The sequence below is a fragment of the Solenopsis invicta genome, chromosome 8 (assembly GCF_016802725.1).
Source record: "Solenopsis invicta isolate M01_SB chromosome 8, UNIL_Sinv_3.0, whole genome shotgun sequence".
Classification (NCBI taxonomy): domain Eukaryota; kingdom Metazoa; phylum Arthropoda; class Insecta; order Hymenoptera; family Formicidae; genus Solenopsis; species Solenopsis invicta.
In genome coordinates, this window is record NC_052671.1 from 5,214,378 (window position 1) to 5,228,808 (window position 14,431).

Genomic DNA, 14,431 nt, shown 5'->3' on the forward strand with positions numbered 1-14,431 from the left:
CAAGGGACATGATGACAGATTTTATACGTTAGCATCCTAACCGCTAATTCGGCGGAATACATATTTTTTTTCTCGCAGCCCGGACGTGAACGCGTCAACGTCCAAACATGGTTTTGGCGGATCTCGGGCGTAAGATTACGTCCGCCCTGCGGTCGCTCAGCAATGCGACCGTCATCAATGAAGAGGTGAGTTTGTTTATCATCGGTCCGCCCGCGGAGGACAACATGGAACGTGGATTCCCACGAGGATAATGATTTGTAAACAGAAAACCCGAATGCTAGAATCTCGCATCTTCCGTTTTGCGTCTCGATATCGTTTCTCCCGTTTTCACGTGGCGCACTTCTAAATCCCCATTTATCTGCAACAATTTCATTATATGTGCCAAACTTATGTTTACACCATAGCCTAACTAAATTTTCGATTTGCCCTAATCCGCAACATTGCCATGCATTACAGACGACATAACGAGTTTCAAAGAATTATCTTTGTTGATTTTTTAGAAATAATTTTCTTGGAATTGTTTTAATTTTCTGCGTCAATGAGTTTTATGTGCTTTGCTCTTGACATCACATTATATATTCTGTTTTTCTAATGTAATTAGTTTGATAGTTTTATTGACAAACGCTTCTGTCTCGACAGGTTTTAAATTCTATGCTGAAGGAGATATGTGCAGCGTTACTTGAAGCTGATGTAAATATTAGATTAGTCAAAAAATTACGAGAAAATGTACGCCAGGTTATCGATTTTGAAGATATGGCTGGTGGTCTTAATAAAAGGAGGATGATACAGAGTGCAGTCTTTAAAGAACTTGTGAAGGTTAGTCCATCATTAGAATTTTTACTGGCAATGATATGTACATATAGAATTAGTCGTAAAAGTCCACTGGGTGGGAAAAACTGGGTGATAAATTAATAATAATAAAATCTTGTAATATTAATTTTTTGCAATTCTAATTAATATTCAAAATACTTTTTTAGCAAAAATTTTGAAGCTATAAATTTTACTCAAATATTAGTTATTAGTTTAATAAAAAAAATTTTAAAAGTTTTACCTATAAAGTTTTGCATTTGCTATTCAACATCTTATAATAAAGAACTAATTATTTGCTATGTCAGTTCATAATCTGTTACAGATGTTTGGATAAATCTTAAATTGAAAAAGCTTTTATTTGATTACACTCATTATTTTCTATTTATTTTATCATTTTTAATAGGAAAGGCCAGCTTTTGTTAGGTTTTTTTTTTAAATACCAATTTTTACCACTAACATGGACTTCATTAAAAATATTGTCAACATGAAATTTTACTAATTCTGGAAAAATGTGTAATAATTAAAGGTATAGCTTAGCATTCGAAAATATGTTTAACCATAATTCTCTTTCAGTTGATCGATCCTGGAGTGAAAGCTTATCAACCAGTGAAAGGCCGTCCTAACGTAATTATGTTCGTCGGTTTGCAAGGTTCCGGTAAAACAACAACTTGTACCAAGCTCGCGTATCATTATCTTAAGAAAAATTGGAAGGCGTGCTTAGTATGTGCCGATACTTTTCGCGCCGGTGCATACGATCAGATAAAGCAGAACGCCACAAAGGCTAGAATACCATTTTATGGAAGGTAAATAAAGTTGAATAAAGAAAATGTTTATTAGAGACATGCATACTATTTGAATATGAATCACACAATTTTATACAATTTGTAATTGAATGATTTTATATTATATAATCAATTTGATTCTTTTTTTACATAAAAACCTTTTTTATTTTATGTATTTAATATGTGTGTTTAAATTCTACTCAACAGTTATGTTATTAATTAATAGTAATATTTTAATGTTTTATAATTTGATTCAACTTGATTCAAAATTTTGCCGTTTTAGTTCAATTCGATTTGATGTCAAAATATCTTGATTTGCACATCTCTAACATTTATTACATTCTGTAGTATTAGATCTGTTCTTTTATTGAATTTCTTGTATCTTTTCTCTCTTTTTTTTTCTTCAATAAAGAAAAAAAGGAGAAGAGATGAACCATACAAAAAGTTCAGCTAAAAAGAACAGATTTATTATACTATTGTTTAGTATTTTTTTATGTTATACTAACGAATAATTTTTGAATTTAGTTATACAGAAGTAGATCCTGTAGCAATTGCACAAGATGGTGTCGATATGTTTAAAAAAGAAGGATATGAGATTATTATTGTAGATACGAGTGGAAGACATAAACAGGAAGAATCGTTGTTCGAGGAAATGTTGCAAGTCGCTAATGCTGTGGTAAAATATATAGCACGTTTTTACTAATATGCTTAGAAAAAAAAATCAACTGTTTAATACCGAGTTTTCACATTTTGCAGCAACCAGATAATATAATCTTTGTAATGGACGCAACGATAGGTCAGGCGTGTGAAGCGCAGGCAAAAGCTTTTAAAGAACGCGTTAACGTTGGTTCTATCATAATTACAAAATTAGATGGCCATGCTAAAGGTGGTGGGGCACTTTCTGCGTAAGTTCCTTTTTTTATTTCTAGTAATTTTATATACAATTTTGTATCACTCTACTTACGACTAGTTTGACTTGTGAATTTTCGGACTTTGTCAACGTCATTGATTAAAGATTAACTAATATAGATTATGACAACACAGAAAGCACAGAGAGTTCAAAAAGAATTCAGGCTTGTGTTATTAGTCCAAAATTTTTTTTCAAATGCAAAAACAACTCTTTACAGAAAAAAAATTCTTTTTACATTTCAAAAAGAATTCTAAATTTACATAAGTCTGAATTATTTTTTAATTCTTTTTGAATCTGTGTGCTATCTAGAAAAACTAATTAAGCACTTGTAACTGATTCAAATTAAAAATTAATTTTATAGTATTAAATATTATATATAAATATATATATATATATATATATATATATATATATATATATATATATATATATTTGAGAAAAAATAGTATTGTTTTTTTAAATATTTAAAGTTAATCTGTATTTGAGCTAGATATCAATTTAATAATAACAAATATATTAGAAATTATAATTTTTAAACAAATTTTTTATTTTGTCTTTTTTAAATAGATGTGTGAATTTGTATAGTTGGTTTTAATAATAAAATATTTTACATAATGTTTTATTTACATGAAATATAAATTCTATTCAGTTTACAAATAAAACTCGCTTGGAACATAATATCATAAGTAGAGACATTTGTACATTTATTTTATATATATATATATATATATATGCAAACTAAAAAATTAATTTATTTTATTATAAATGTTGACTTTTACTTTTAGAATAAGCAATTAAATAATTAATCATTTTTCTCGTATTTATATATGTGTTTGACATTTTAATTTTCTTCAGTGTTGCAGCAACGCAAAGTCCTGTAATATTTGTTGGTACAGGAGAACATATAGACGACTTAGAACCGTTTAAAACAAAACCATTTATTAGCAAGTTGTTGGGAATGGGGGATATTGAAGGTCTCATCGACAAAGTAAACGAACTCAATCTAGACGATAATGAAGAATTACTTGAGAAGATCAAACATGGTCAATTTACCTTACGAGACATGTATGAACAATTCCAAAATATCATGAAGATGGGACCATTTTCACAATTAATGGTAAATAACGTTAAAAATTAACACTTGCTTATATGTTTCTAACAAAATTTATAATGTTTGTATTTGTTGTAAAAGTTGAATATTGTAATATATTAATATTTTATGATTAAGTTTAAAGTTTAATTGTTTATAGGGTATGATTCCTGGGTTTAGTCAAGATTTTATGTCGAAAGGAACAGAACAAGAATCAATGGCAAGATTAAAACGACTCATGACTATTATGGACAGTATGAATGACGCAGGTTCGTTATTTAAATGTTTTTATATTATTTTTTTGTAACAATTTATCTAACGTCTCAACAACATTTATTACATCATATCTTTATTCCAGAATTGGATAGTAGAGATGGCGCTAAATTATTCAGCAAACAACCTGGAAGGATAACGAGAGTGGCGAGGGGTTCTGGTGTAATAGAAAAAGAAGTCAAAGATTTAATTACGCAATATACAAAATTCGCCGCAGTTGTTAAGAAAATGGGTGGCATAAAGGGTCTATTCAAAGCAGGAGATATGGCGAAAAATGTTAATCCTACACAAATGGCAAAACTAAATCATCAAATGGCTAAAATGATGGATCCGCGTGTATTACATCAAATGGGTAAGCAATTTTATACAGATTAAAATCTTAAATGTAATTTAAAATTGTATATATATATATATATATATATATATATATATATATATATACAAATTCTTCATTTTTGATAGTTCATTACCAGAGTTAAGTCTCAGATTCTGTACACAATGGAGAAATGTTAAAAGAATAGAAATTAGAGTTTTAGAATTTATTTTCTCAATGAACATTTATAAATAAATAGTAAATTGTGTCCGTTGTGTCTCAAATGACATGACATTAGGTTTTTTATCTTATTCGTATGTGTGTTAGGTTTAATATTCATTGAGAAAATTGATTATAAATTCTACATCTTACTATCGAATGTTCTTCACAAGAATGTTGTACGCAAGATCTCATTACATTATGGTGTGCGCTTTCGATAGTTTTTTAAATTTATATTTTACAATTTTTTTTTAGAGACAATATTTTTACCATGATTACTTTTAGGTGGTATGCCAGGGCTTCAAAATATAATGAAACAATTACAACAAGGCGCGGCAGGTGGATTGGGAAATTTGATGGGAGGTTTTGGTGGTAAATCCTGAGATGAGGTTCTAGGCAGTATGTGTGCTGCCGTTAAGGAAGATAAATACAAATACAAACGTCTCACAAGAAAGTTATGCAGTATGTGAGTTACAATACTGGAGAAATTTGTGTTTAAAACTTTTTGTTTTCACACATGCGTTTTATAAGTAATGGAATCATAAAAATAATATGCAGCGACGTTAATATTGGATTCTTCGATTATCTTTCTATGATTTTTTTAAATCGCCGATCGAATTCGTAAATATCTTTGGATGTAAATGCAATAAATTATCAAAATACGCTATGAAATGCGTGTCATAACGAGAAAACTAATTTATTTCGACACTATTCATAGCCCTTTCATCTATCCTTATATATAAATTTTGTTAGACGGTATTATTTATGAATAAGCTTGTTGTTATCTTTTTAATATATAAATAAACTACAATTACACAAATGTAGGAAAACGTTTCAATTAGATGTTATTATTGATATCGAATAATAAAAGTACTATATGTGATAAATGTAATTATCAACATAAGTATTCATATAAGGAGGAATGTATGTATTGTTATACAGAAATAAAAATTAGTAATACAACCGTTTTTAAATTTCGGGCAAAACAGTTTCATATATTTCATATTTTGACATTGGTATAATCAGTTAACATGTCTTGAAAACTTATATAATAATTATCTTATTTATATGCAGTACTTGAAAAATAAAACTGACCATTCGCAAATTCGAAAATTTTTGCTCTAAAACAGATAAAAGACTGCTTTCAATTCTAAATAATAGCATCATTTTAAAATCAATTATAATTTTTTATCATCAATTACAGTATCTTCCTTCGAAGTTATTAATACAGAATACTTTAGAATTATTTCAGATACTATTTGCTTGTAAAGCATAAGAAAATAGTAGCCATGTAGGAAATAACATATATACATGTACCTAATATAAAATTCAACGAGCGCATAAATATTTTCGCGTATAAATAGTTTTGATTCGACTTAACCAGGTACAAGTGCTACGCCCTATTTTAGCGTATAATACTTTGTGCTTTAAATATTTCAGCAACTTATTTGTACAAAGAACCTTTGGGCAACTGAGGTAGAATATAAATAACAAATTATTAAGTAGGAATGCGACGGAATGGATCATTTCAATGTAAGATGCTATAAGCTTTCGGAATAGATAGATTCATTGACTGCGCGTATTTATTAGAGTTTAATTCCTATTAACGTTCTTATTACTTGTCCGACTCCTTAAATAATACTTTCGAGATGGTACGTGTCAAAGGGAACGTTTCATTTGTACCATAGCAATTGCCGTTCCAATCATCAACATTTAAAGATAGAATCATAGCTCCTTTGAAACCATTGGTACGAATCCATGTACTCTGCAACACAAACGTTTCAATTTAGTTTATATCAATGTAAAATAGTCTCGCACCAATCACTGAATAATTACCAGTAAATGAATGTTTACGAAAAATAAGATTTAAAAATAGTAAGACTTAAAAATAATTGCAAATAAAATGAAATTTTTTAGATCCAATCTTCATAGATTTGATTAAAATTTTATCTTTTACTTGAAAATATATTGTTCTTTTTTTTATTTGTTTGACTGATGCAGTGATCCTATATTACATTATACATTAGATTTTACAAATCTGTTTTTGTGTTAAAGTAAAATATGTTACCTTGTAATAGACACTTTCCTCATTATCGTAAGATATCCATTCTCTGCCTTTAAATGCATATGGTACACGGCTTTCCTTATTGAAGACGCTCTCAGCTCCAGATTGAAGAAATTGACAAACCGTAGGATAAGACACAAAACCTTTTACGCCAAGCTGTCCGAATCCGCTGGTTGGCGCTTGTAAATTATGATTCAATGGATTGTCTAATTTGTAAGTGTGACCGTAAGTCGGTATGCCGACGACAACCTTTTCCCGTGGCATTCCCTTCGCTATCCAATATTGAGCAGAGAAATTCACATTTAACGTGGACAAATAGCCTGTTTCAGTACAACGAGGGAAAAGCGGGGCATTCAAATCTGTCACTGGGAAATACCAAACGTAGAAATGATAATCGTACGACATAAGGTTTATGAAGTCAATGTGTCTGAAAAATAGTGAAAATTTATAAAATTGTTTCTCTCAAGTTTCTCGCAACTATCATATTTTTCTTTAATGATACACATACTCTGCCATTTCAGGAATACTATAACTCTGATCCACAATGGCTTGCGGTGCTGCAACTGCTACTGTTAAAATCAATTTTTGTCCACTACGATCAAATTCCTTTCGCAATTCTTCTAGTAACTGCACAAAGTGTATCTTTTCGCGAACGTCCGCTCCCAACCAGGCTGGAAACTCCCAGTCAACGTCAAAGCCGTCCAAACGGAAGGTTTTGATAACATTTAATACTGATTGAATAAATCTGGAAATAAGAATATTATAATAAAGTTAAAAGATATTCACGTATCCCTAATGTAATATCGTGTGCATGAATGGAAAGAGCAGAAGGTGATACATACTTTTTTCTATTTGCGTGATTCTTCACCATCTCGGAGAAACCATCATGGAGCTCATTGTTTCCGCCGGCGCTGATCATGACCTTCAAGTTGGGTTCAAGATTCTTTAAAGCAACTACCTGCTCGTATACTCGCGCATTGTCACCTATGTCAAGCGTGTTGTTCACCACGCTCGCAAAACCCACGATAATATGCGTACAAAGATGAGGGTCAATGTGCGACGGACTGAGCTCCCACGACGTGTTCAGGTCCCCCGATATTGTATAGTAGCATACGAGGACCTGACTAAACATAGAATAGATTTTCAAATAAAATACAAATTTGTGGCAGACAATCAAACTTGTTAAAAGATTGTATAGAGTTTGTTACAAATTTTATTGACAGAATATGCTAGCAGAAATATAACAAAATTTTAAACTGGAGTATGCAACTATCACAATTAGTTAAATTTTAAATATATTAATATTTAATTTTAATTAGTTCTTAAAATACATAAACTTATTAACTTTTTTTTCAAAAATAAAAATTGTATCTTTTACTGTGTAAAAGAATAAAATTGTAAAAGAAACATTTCCTATGTAAAAAAACTAGATATATTTTTGTTATTTAATGTAAACTTAATTTACTAAGATGTAAAATAGATCACGCGGTAAAGACGTTCATCAAGGAAGGGGGAGGATTCTCACCCGGTTGTACCATGGTGGTGGGATTGCTCCGATGTGGCGACACTAGTGTTCCTGTCCGCATTCTGATTCTCCTTCGTCGACTCGGCGTACATCCGAGCCCGACGTAACCACGCAGCAATCTTGGCATCGTCAATATGCTCTTCGACGAACCTATCGGCCCTAGGTGCCTTCAGCAGAAGTATGCCGAACCAAGCGCGCGTAATAAACAGCACCCCGACGATCAAGAATGACAAGGTGAGACAGACTACCTGCGTTCTCCAGCGCGGTCTGCGAAAGAGATGCTCCGTTTCATCATGCCATTGGTATACAGACACGTACGAGGACACCGCCGGATACGGGAAATTATGTCGCTACAATTTACGTCGCGTTTACGTAAACAACAACGGCGCGGATCCTCGCGATGACCTTTCGCGACGAGAGGCGGGGAAGTTCAAAAGCCACCGATGACGTGCAGTTTGTCGTAGAGCGCTGACAAGAAATCGATACAAATTTCCTTTATCCCTCTCCCCTTCTTCCCCCTCTCTCGTGCGCGATATATATTAATAACAAATTAATTATAAACAGCCACGAAGGGCGAGTGCATCTGTTCCCCTCGGGCGTGCCTTTCTCGCCACGGAATACTCACTGTCGTATGTTGGTTAGCAATTCATACTTGGCCTGCGGCACAGGTATTTGGTTAACCATTGAATGACTTATTATTCTTCCTGCACTGACGAGCGCCCACGCTCCGAATTGCTTTCCGCGCGCGAAAGATGAGGGACGAGAGGACGATTCGTCGATGTGGGCGATCGAGGACCGATCGCGCAGCTGTCTGCAGCTGTCTGGCTGTCAGCCGCGATCGAGTGTCAAATGCACTCGCTCCGATAACCCCCTTGACGACAGCGTCCGAGAGACGCGGGGGCGGTACGCCGCGAGAGCGTAGCTAATAGAGAAGAATGCGATGCCCGTACACGCGTCGCGGAATATGCAATGTTTACGATTGCATAAGCGCGGAATGGGCGTATGCCATCGCGACCCGTCGCGACCCAAGTAAATAGCAGTAAATAGGCCGCGGTAATATATACGCGCGTACCCCGCACGGTACGACGGCGCGAAAAGTTTTATTCTTTTTTTCTCTTTCGCGTTACCGCGGACCGTCGCCGATTGGTTCGGAAATGCAGTTCTGGGAGGGGGTGGAACCAGAAAGCGGCGTGGGTGTCGAGGTTCGTTCGTTTCCCGCTGCAATTTCAAAGGAATCATGGCTCCGATTTTCACTCCGTGAACGAAATTACGATATTTAACTCTAAAGTGCTACTAGGTGAATTTTCAACTAATAAATGCCAATTCAAGTTTAATACCAAGCTTGTTTTCCAAGGAATAATTTAATTCGTACAAGAAGGTAAAAGAATTGTTCTCGGCCGGAAACTGTGACGAGCGAATGATCGGCTTTTTAAACTCAAAGTTCAAAAATTAATCTTCTGCACGGCCCTTACTTTTTTTCAACACAGACAATGTTAAACAACAAAATTGCTTTTTCGATGAGATCTCATACATATATATTGGTATTACATATTTTATACGTATATATTACAATTCAATCAATTAACGAGTATCAATTAAATTATTTCAAAAAATAGCTGCAAAATATACGTATATGTTGCGCGCGCACACACATGTATAATATAATTATATATTACATACTTATATATTGCATACACAGCACCAGTTTTTAGAAAAATATGATTGCTTTAGAATTATAAATACAATTTATATATATTAATGTAGATATGTGTATAATATATATTAACATAAAAATATAAATAGATATATCTTGTCTATCAAAAAGAAATATCAAAAAGCCAATAAAAAGTTAATCTTTGGACTAGAATATAATAGATATTGACGTAATGTAACAAAATAAAATATTACCGTTTTCTAATCCTTGCATTTGTGCTTCGATTAATCAGATCAAACTTACTTAAAGAATCTTAACTTGATAAAGAGTCTTTACTCATTAAGTTAATATAAGGCTTATAACGAAGAATTTGTAGTAGGTACTCATTAATAAAATACTTATTAATTTGGAAACAGCAACCAGATATTTTTACATCAAGGAGCGAATCAGGTAACAATTCGTACATTAACCAGACAACAAGACTTCATCCTCGGGTCTTGGCATGCGTCGATAACGTTCCTGTGTCACCAAGTATACGGACAAGCCTCCGAATGCTACGAGCAGCAATCCCATGAAGTTTATCAGAATTCCCTCACTCACGAAGGACGAGTAATCCCTGAAATTTCGAACATTAAAAAATTTATGTTCCAATTGTTTGCTCTTTTTCTGAACAATAATCTGCTGCTACTAACTTCAATGCGAAAATCGCTTTTTCGTTAAGTCCCAACAAGCACGAGGCAATCGCACCTACAAAGCCTGCAATACCGAAGTACATGTGTATCGGCATGTAAGAAGCCCGTAATGGAGTCTGCAACCCGGGAAAGAGGAACGAGACACATCCAGCGACCCACTGTAAACGAGGAAATTTAACACACGTACCTTTAGGTTTAATATTAAAAATTCCAGAAAATTCCATGAAAATTCACTATAATTAGACTCACATATGAGTTGATCTAGAACTTTTGTTAATTTAATTTTTGAATCTATATAAATGTATAAAACCAATAATAATTAAATATTAACTTTAAACTGTACGTATTATACTTATGTCAACAAAGTTGCAAATTTCTCTTATTATATAACGATAATCAACTGTCAAGTCAGGAGAATTGGATAAATTAAGTTTTTTTTAAAACTAAATTAAGTTAAAACTAATGGCTTATAAAATTAATTTAATTACGTTAAAAGTTGCAAGAACAAAGTCATTTAATAAAAAATTACTTTGAAGATTAAATTAAGTTAAATTAAAAGTTAATTTTAAAAAACATTATTTATATTAAATTAAAATATTGTAATTTTTTAAAATCAGAATTTAATTACTTTAATAATAAAACCATTATAATATAGATCCTCAAATAAATTTAATGTCTTATTTATAAATTAAATTTTTATGAAATAAAAAAAATTTTTTAAATATTTTTTCTTTTATCTAATTGTAAGTAAATTTTTAACTTGGGAAAAAAGTTAATAAATTAAAGTTTGTGTTTTAAAAATTACTAGATAAAATTAAAAGTTAATTCAATAAAAATTAACCGAGTTAAGTTAAAAGTTATTTACCTTTTAACTTCTTTAACTTTTTAACTAGTTACTAGCCAATCATGCAAATTAACATATGCTTCATATAATAATGATGGGTTTCTTCGCATGTAGACGTTAATGTAATCATATAATGTAATGTAATGTGAGACTTTGGAAGAGCAACAAGTGAAACATAAGATGAACAGATAGTGGAATATCCTTTTACATATACAAAAACATGAAAATAAAATATATCTAATCACCGTCTGCAAAAACGTAATAGTAACACATTTATGTGTTGACAAATACCATGTAATGAAAAACATATAAAATATATCTTTCAACATTTTTTTGCAAATTCTTTTGAAAAGGCAGGTTCCATATTGTAGATTTACCTGACAGCAAAATAATATTACGGTAGTCAACCCGACCCAGCTGTGCAGCGAGTACATATTCGGAATAGGAGGTTTAGCTAGATTGTGGCTGTCAAAGACGGCCACTAGAGCAATCACCACTAATAATACGATAAATAACATCATTCCCGCATGAGTTAACTTTAATCGTCGTTTGCGAACGTTCCTTTGCGTCCTGTAGATAAGCATGGCTGTAAGCAGAAAACAGACTTGTAAATCATACCTATGCGAGCATATAACATGTAGGAATCTACTTTTATATGTATATACTATACCATTAGCATATAGGAACACGAGTGCTATAATCATTAATAAAGGATGCCAGTTAAATTCGAGCTGGGGATTCGATCTCCATGAGAAACCATTTCTATAATAACCCGTCCACACGAACATTAAAATTATAAGAAGAACGCCACATCCCTCAGTAATACTGAGAAGAGGAATAAAACCTTCCAGAGATTGCGTTTCGGGTGACTCTCTTATCTGCTCCATATCTGACAAATGTTTCAAATATTAATAAACATTAATAATTATAACAAATATTAATAAATACATGTATAGAAAATAAGATAAAACTCAAAATATATAAATTAATACACATTAAGTTCATTCTATAAATGTCTTTTGTGTTATATAAAACCAGTAAACTATAATTATATGTTAAATTTAAAAGTTTTATTACAGTTATAAATTTAACCATTAAACGTTAAATTAATAAGAATAATTAAATTTTAATTCAACATTTAAATTTAAATTTAGTTATAGTTAACCAGTTTTATGTAATGCAAGATTTGTAGAATAAACTTACTAATTCAGGCACATAACACTGGATTAGTGCATATTAAAGCCTGCTACAAATAAAATATTTAAGTACAATAGCAATAATATAATCACTTTTAACAAAGAAATAATATATATGTATATTTTGTTAAATAATATGACATTATTATTACTGGCTATTTAATTATTTAAAATGTTTATCTGCTTTTACACCTAACTTTGATAACTTCAGCTGTATAGCAGCTTTTAATATGCACTAAACTAGTAATGCAAGTGCCTGACTGAATTTGCTATTAACATTTATTTCTGTATTTTGATCTTTATTTTATCTTCTTCTAATGAGCTCTAATTATTATTAATTTAATGTTTAAATAAAGTTTATTTTGCGTTTCATCTTATTCAAATATTAAATTAATAACCATGGCATTATTAAACTTGTCAACTTCTTAGCTGTTGTACACGTACCTACGCATCTTGCATATTCATACGGATAATCTGACATATGCATTTTATGCATAAAAGTCCAAATAACAATAATAATGACGATGGATTTCTTTTCATACAGACATTAATGTAATGGTAGGACTTTGTAGGAGCAACAGGTGAAGCAAAAGACAGAAGAACAAATGGTGAGATACCTTTTTACATACAAAACAATTAAAACAAAATGCACGCGATCGCTGTCTGCAAGAACGTATAATAATTACTCAAGCATTTAAACGTGTTGAATAAAAATAATAACAAAATAAATTAATTTTTAACTTCATACGTGTGCGAATTGCGTGTGTATAAAAGAACAGTGACGTTTCGTTATACGAAATGTGCAGCGTTATTAGATGACAATGTGTATTTTATCTTATGCACGCCAGCCGATATGAAAATTACTCGAGTGCCAGCTGTCACTCTTATCTCCTAAATAGATCGACACCAGTCGGTTCTACTGCTTATCGGCGACGTGATAATTGTTATCGCAAAACGATACAAGAGAGGCCTTTCAATAAGCATAACAAGCCTATCACACATGTATGTACTCACCCCCGATGCAATTTCTACAAAAAAAAAAATGATGCCTGCCGGATGAAATCAACAAGTATCGCAAGATCTATATATATGTATGCATATATGCGTTACCCCATGTGACGTCATATAATAGAGACCTTTTATCGATTTTTCACCGAGATAAAAAGAGAAGGTAGGAAACTCTCACCTGCAGCTCCATACACTATCAACGGTATGAGTGAAACTGGTGGAACAACATTTCAAATAAAGCGCATTCTACACGAACATGCATAACAGAGCATAAAGCGGGAAGCACATACTCTTGCATAGCTGCATAACTGTGCACGAGGAAATTGATTAATCCTTAGCATTTATAACGTTAAAGCCTTATGCTTGATGTTAGAAATCAATCCGAGATATTGGACAAAAAGAAAATTGACCAACCGCATTTGAACAATTCGTCCAATTGATTAATGCAATTGGTCAATTCTCTCTCATCTGTCTGAGATCTCGAGTTGATTTCTAACATCGTGGACACAAAGCTTTAATGTTATAAATGCTTCGCAACATTTGATTAACTAATCAGAAAAAAACTCAAATCAAATCAATTTATTGATTGATTTATTTTTTGATTGATTTTACACAAATCAAATATCAATCAAATCAATTAAATCTAACTGACCAATTATTTCAATTATTTTGTCAATTCCATTGGAATTGACAAACCTCATTTCATATGTCATTTCACATAACAGATAGATGCGATATTGATCCATTCCGATGAATTATTCGTTCGATTATTGTAGCTAACCAAAGATTGGTGAAAGATTTGATGAAAGAAAAAATAATTTATCGATTTGACTGATCGCATTATGCACAAATGCAACAATTTTTACAAATAAAAGTTGCGTTTAGGGCCTCTTTCACCAATCTAACCAATCGGTTAGTCCATTGAAATTGACCAATTGCATTGCCTGTTGTGTGAAATAACAAATGCAATTGGTCAATTCCAATAGATTAACCTCTCGGTTAACCGAGATTGGTGAAAGAGGCCCTTAAGCCCGTATCAGATTACGCATT

At 31.9% G+C, this 14,431-nt stretch overlaps 3 protein-coding genes across 6 annotated transcripts; 1 reads left to right on the forward strand and 2 right to left on the reverse strand.

Annotated features, from left to right (window-relative positions):
* Nucleotides 1-107: 107 nt before the first annotated feature.
* Nucleotides 108-5,093, forward strand: LOC105197340 (signal recognition particle 54 kDa protein). Its single transcript, XM_039452370.1, has 9 exons — nt 108-185; nt 640-816; nt 1,384-1,613; nt 2,118-2,268; nt 2,349-2,497; nt 3,358-3,619; nt 3,753-3,861; nt 3,951-4,217; nt 4,683-5,093. Exons 1-9 carry the CDS (start codon nt 108-110, stop codon nt 4,778-4,780), a joined length of 1,521 nt encoding a protein of 506 aa, XP_039308304.1. The 3' UTR covers nt 4,781-5,093.
* A 274-nt stretch (nt 5,094-5,367) lies between these two features.
* LOC105196363 (chitinase-3-like protein 2) lies at nt 5,368-9,109 on the reverse strand. The gene is made up of 6 exons (XM_011162284.3): nt 8,613-9,109; nt 7,988-8,254; nt 7,305-7,586; nt 6,971-7,207; nt 6,466-6,889; nt 5,368-6,162 (listed from the first exon to the last, which is right to left on the reverse strand). Exons 1-6 carry the CDS (start codon nt 8,669-8,671, stop codon nt 6,013-6,015), a joined length of 1,419 nt encoding a protein of 472 aa, XP_011160586.1. The 5' UTR covers nt 8,672-9,109; the 3' UTR covers nt 5,368-6,012.
* A 384-nt stretch (nt 9,110-9,493) lies between these two features.
* Nucleotides 9,494-13,681, reverse strand: LOC105196371 (cytochrome b561). Of its 4 annotated transcripts, XM_039452371.1 has the most exons (6): nt 13,122-13,358; nt 12,818-13,036; nt 11,848-12,066; nt 11,555-11,763; nt 10,334-10,491; nt 9,494-10,257 (listed from the first exon to the last, which is right to left on the reverse strand). In XM_039452371.1, the coding sequence occupies exons 2-6, from the start codon at nt 12,867-12,869 to the stop codon at nt 10,107-10,109; spliced, it is 789 nt and encodes a 262-aa protein (XP_039308305.1). In that variant the 5' UTR covers nt 12,870-13,036; nt 13,122-13,358; the 3' UTR covers nt 9,494-10,106. The 4 variants fall into 4 exon arrangements, with proteins under 4 accessions (XP_039308305.1, XP_011160614.1, XP_011160606.1 ...); XM_011162312.3 differs by lacking the exons at nt 12,818-13,036; nt 13,122-13,358 and adding an exon at nt 13,560-13,681; XM_011162304.3 differs by lacking the exons at nt 12,818-13,036; nt 13,122-13,358 and adding an exon at nt 13,388-13,570.
* Nucleotides 13,682-14,431: the final 750 nt, after the last annotated feature.

Bases quoted from the DNA above. Each gene is read 5' to 3' on its own strand.
- LOC105197340 (XM_039452370.1), top strand. From the start codon at position 108: ATGGTTTTGGCGGATCTCGGGCGTAAGATTACGTCCGCCCTGCGGTCG. The intron at 186-639 runs GTGAGTTTGTTT...CTGTCTCGACAG, and splicing joins CGACCGTCATCAATGAAGAG to GTTTTAAATTCTATGCTGAA. The intron at 1,614-2,117 runs GTAAATAAAGTT...TTTTGAATTTAG, and splicing joins AGAATACCATTTTATGGAAG to TTATACAGAAGTAGATCCTG.
- LOC105196371 (XM_039452371.1), bottom strand. From the start codon at position 12,869: ATGCATAAAATGCATATGTCAGATTATCCGTATGAATATGCAAGATGC. The intron at 11,764-11,847 runs GTATAGTATATA...TTCTGCTTACAG, and splicing joins CGTGTTCCTATATGCTAATG to CCATGCTTATCTACAGGACG. The intron at 10,258-10,333 runs GTTAGTAGCAGC...TCGAAATTTCAG, and splicing joins AAAGCGATTTTCGCATTGAA to GGATTACTCGTCCTTCGTGA.
- LOC105196363 (XM_011162284.3), bottom strand. From the start codon at position 8,671: ATGGTTAACCAAATACCTGTGCCGCAGGCCAAGTATGAATTGCTAACC. The intron at 8,255-8,612 runs GTGAGTATTCCG...TCTCTTTCGCAG, and splicing joins TTGCTAACCAACATACGACA to ACCGCGCTGGAGAACGCAGG. The intron at 7,208-7,304 runs GTATGTATCACC...TCTTATTTCCAG, and splicing joins AATCACGCAAATAGAAAAAA to ATTTATTCAATCAGTATTAA.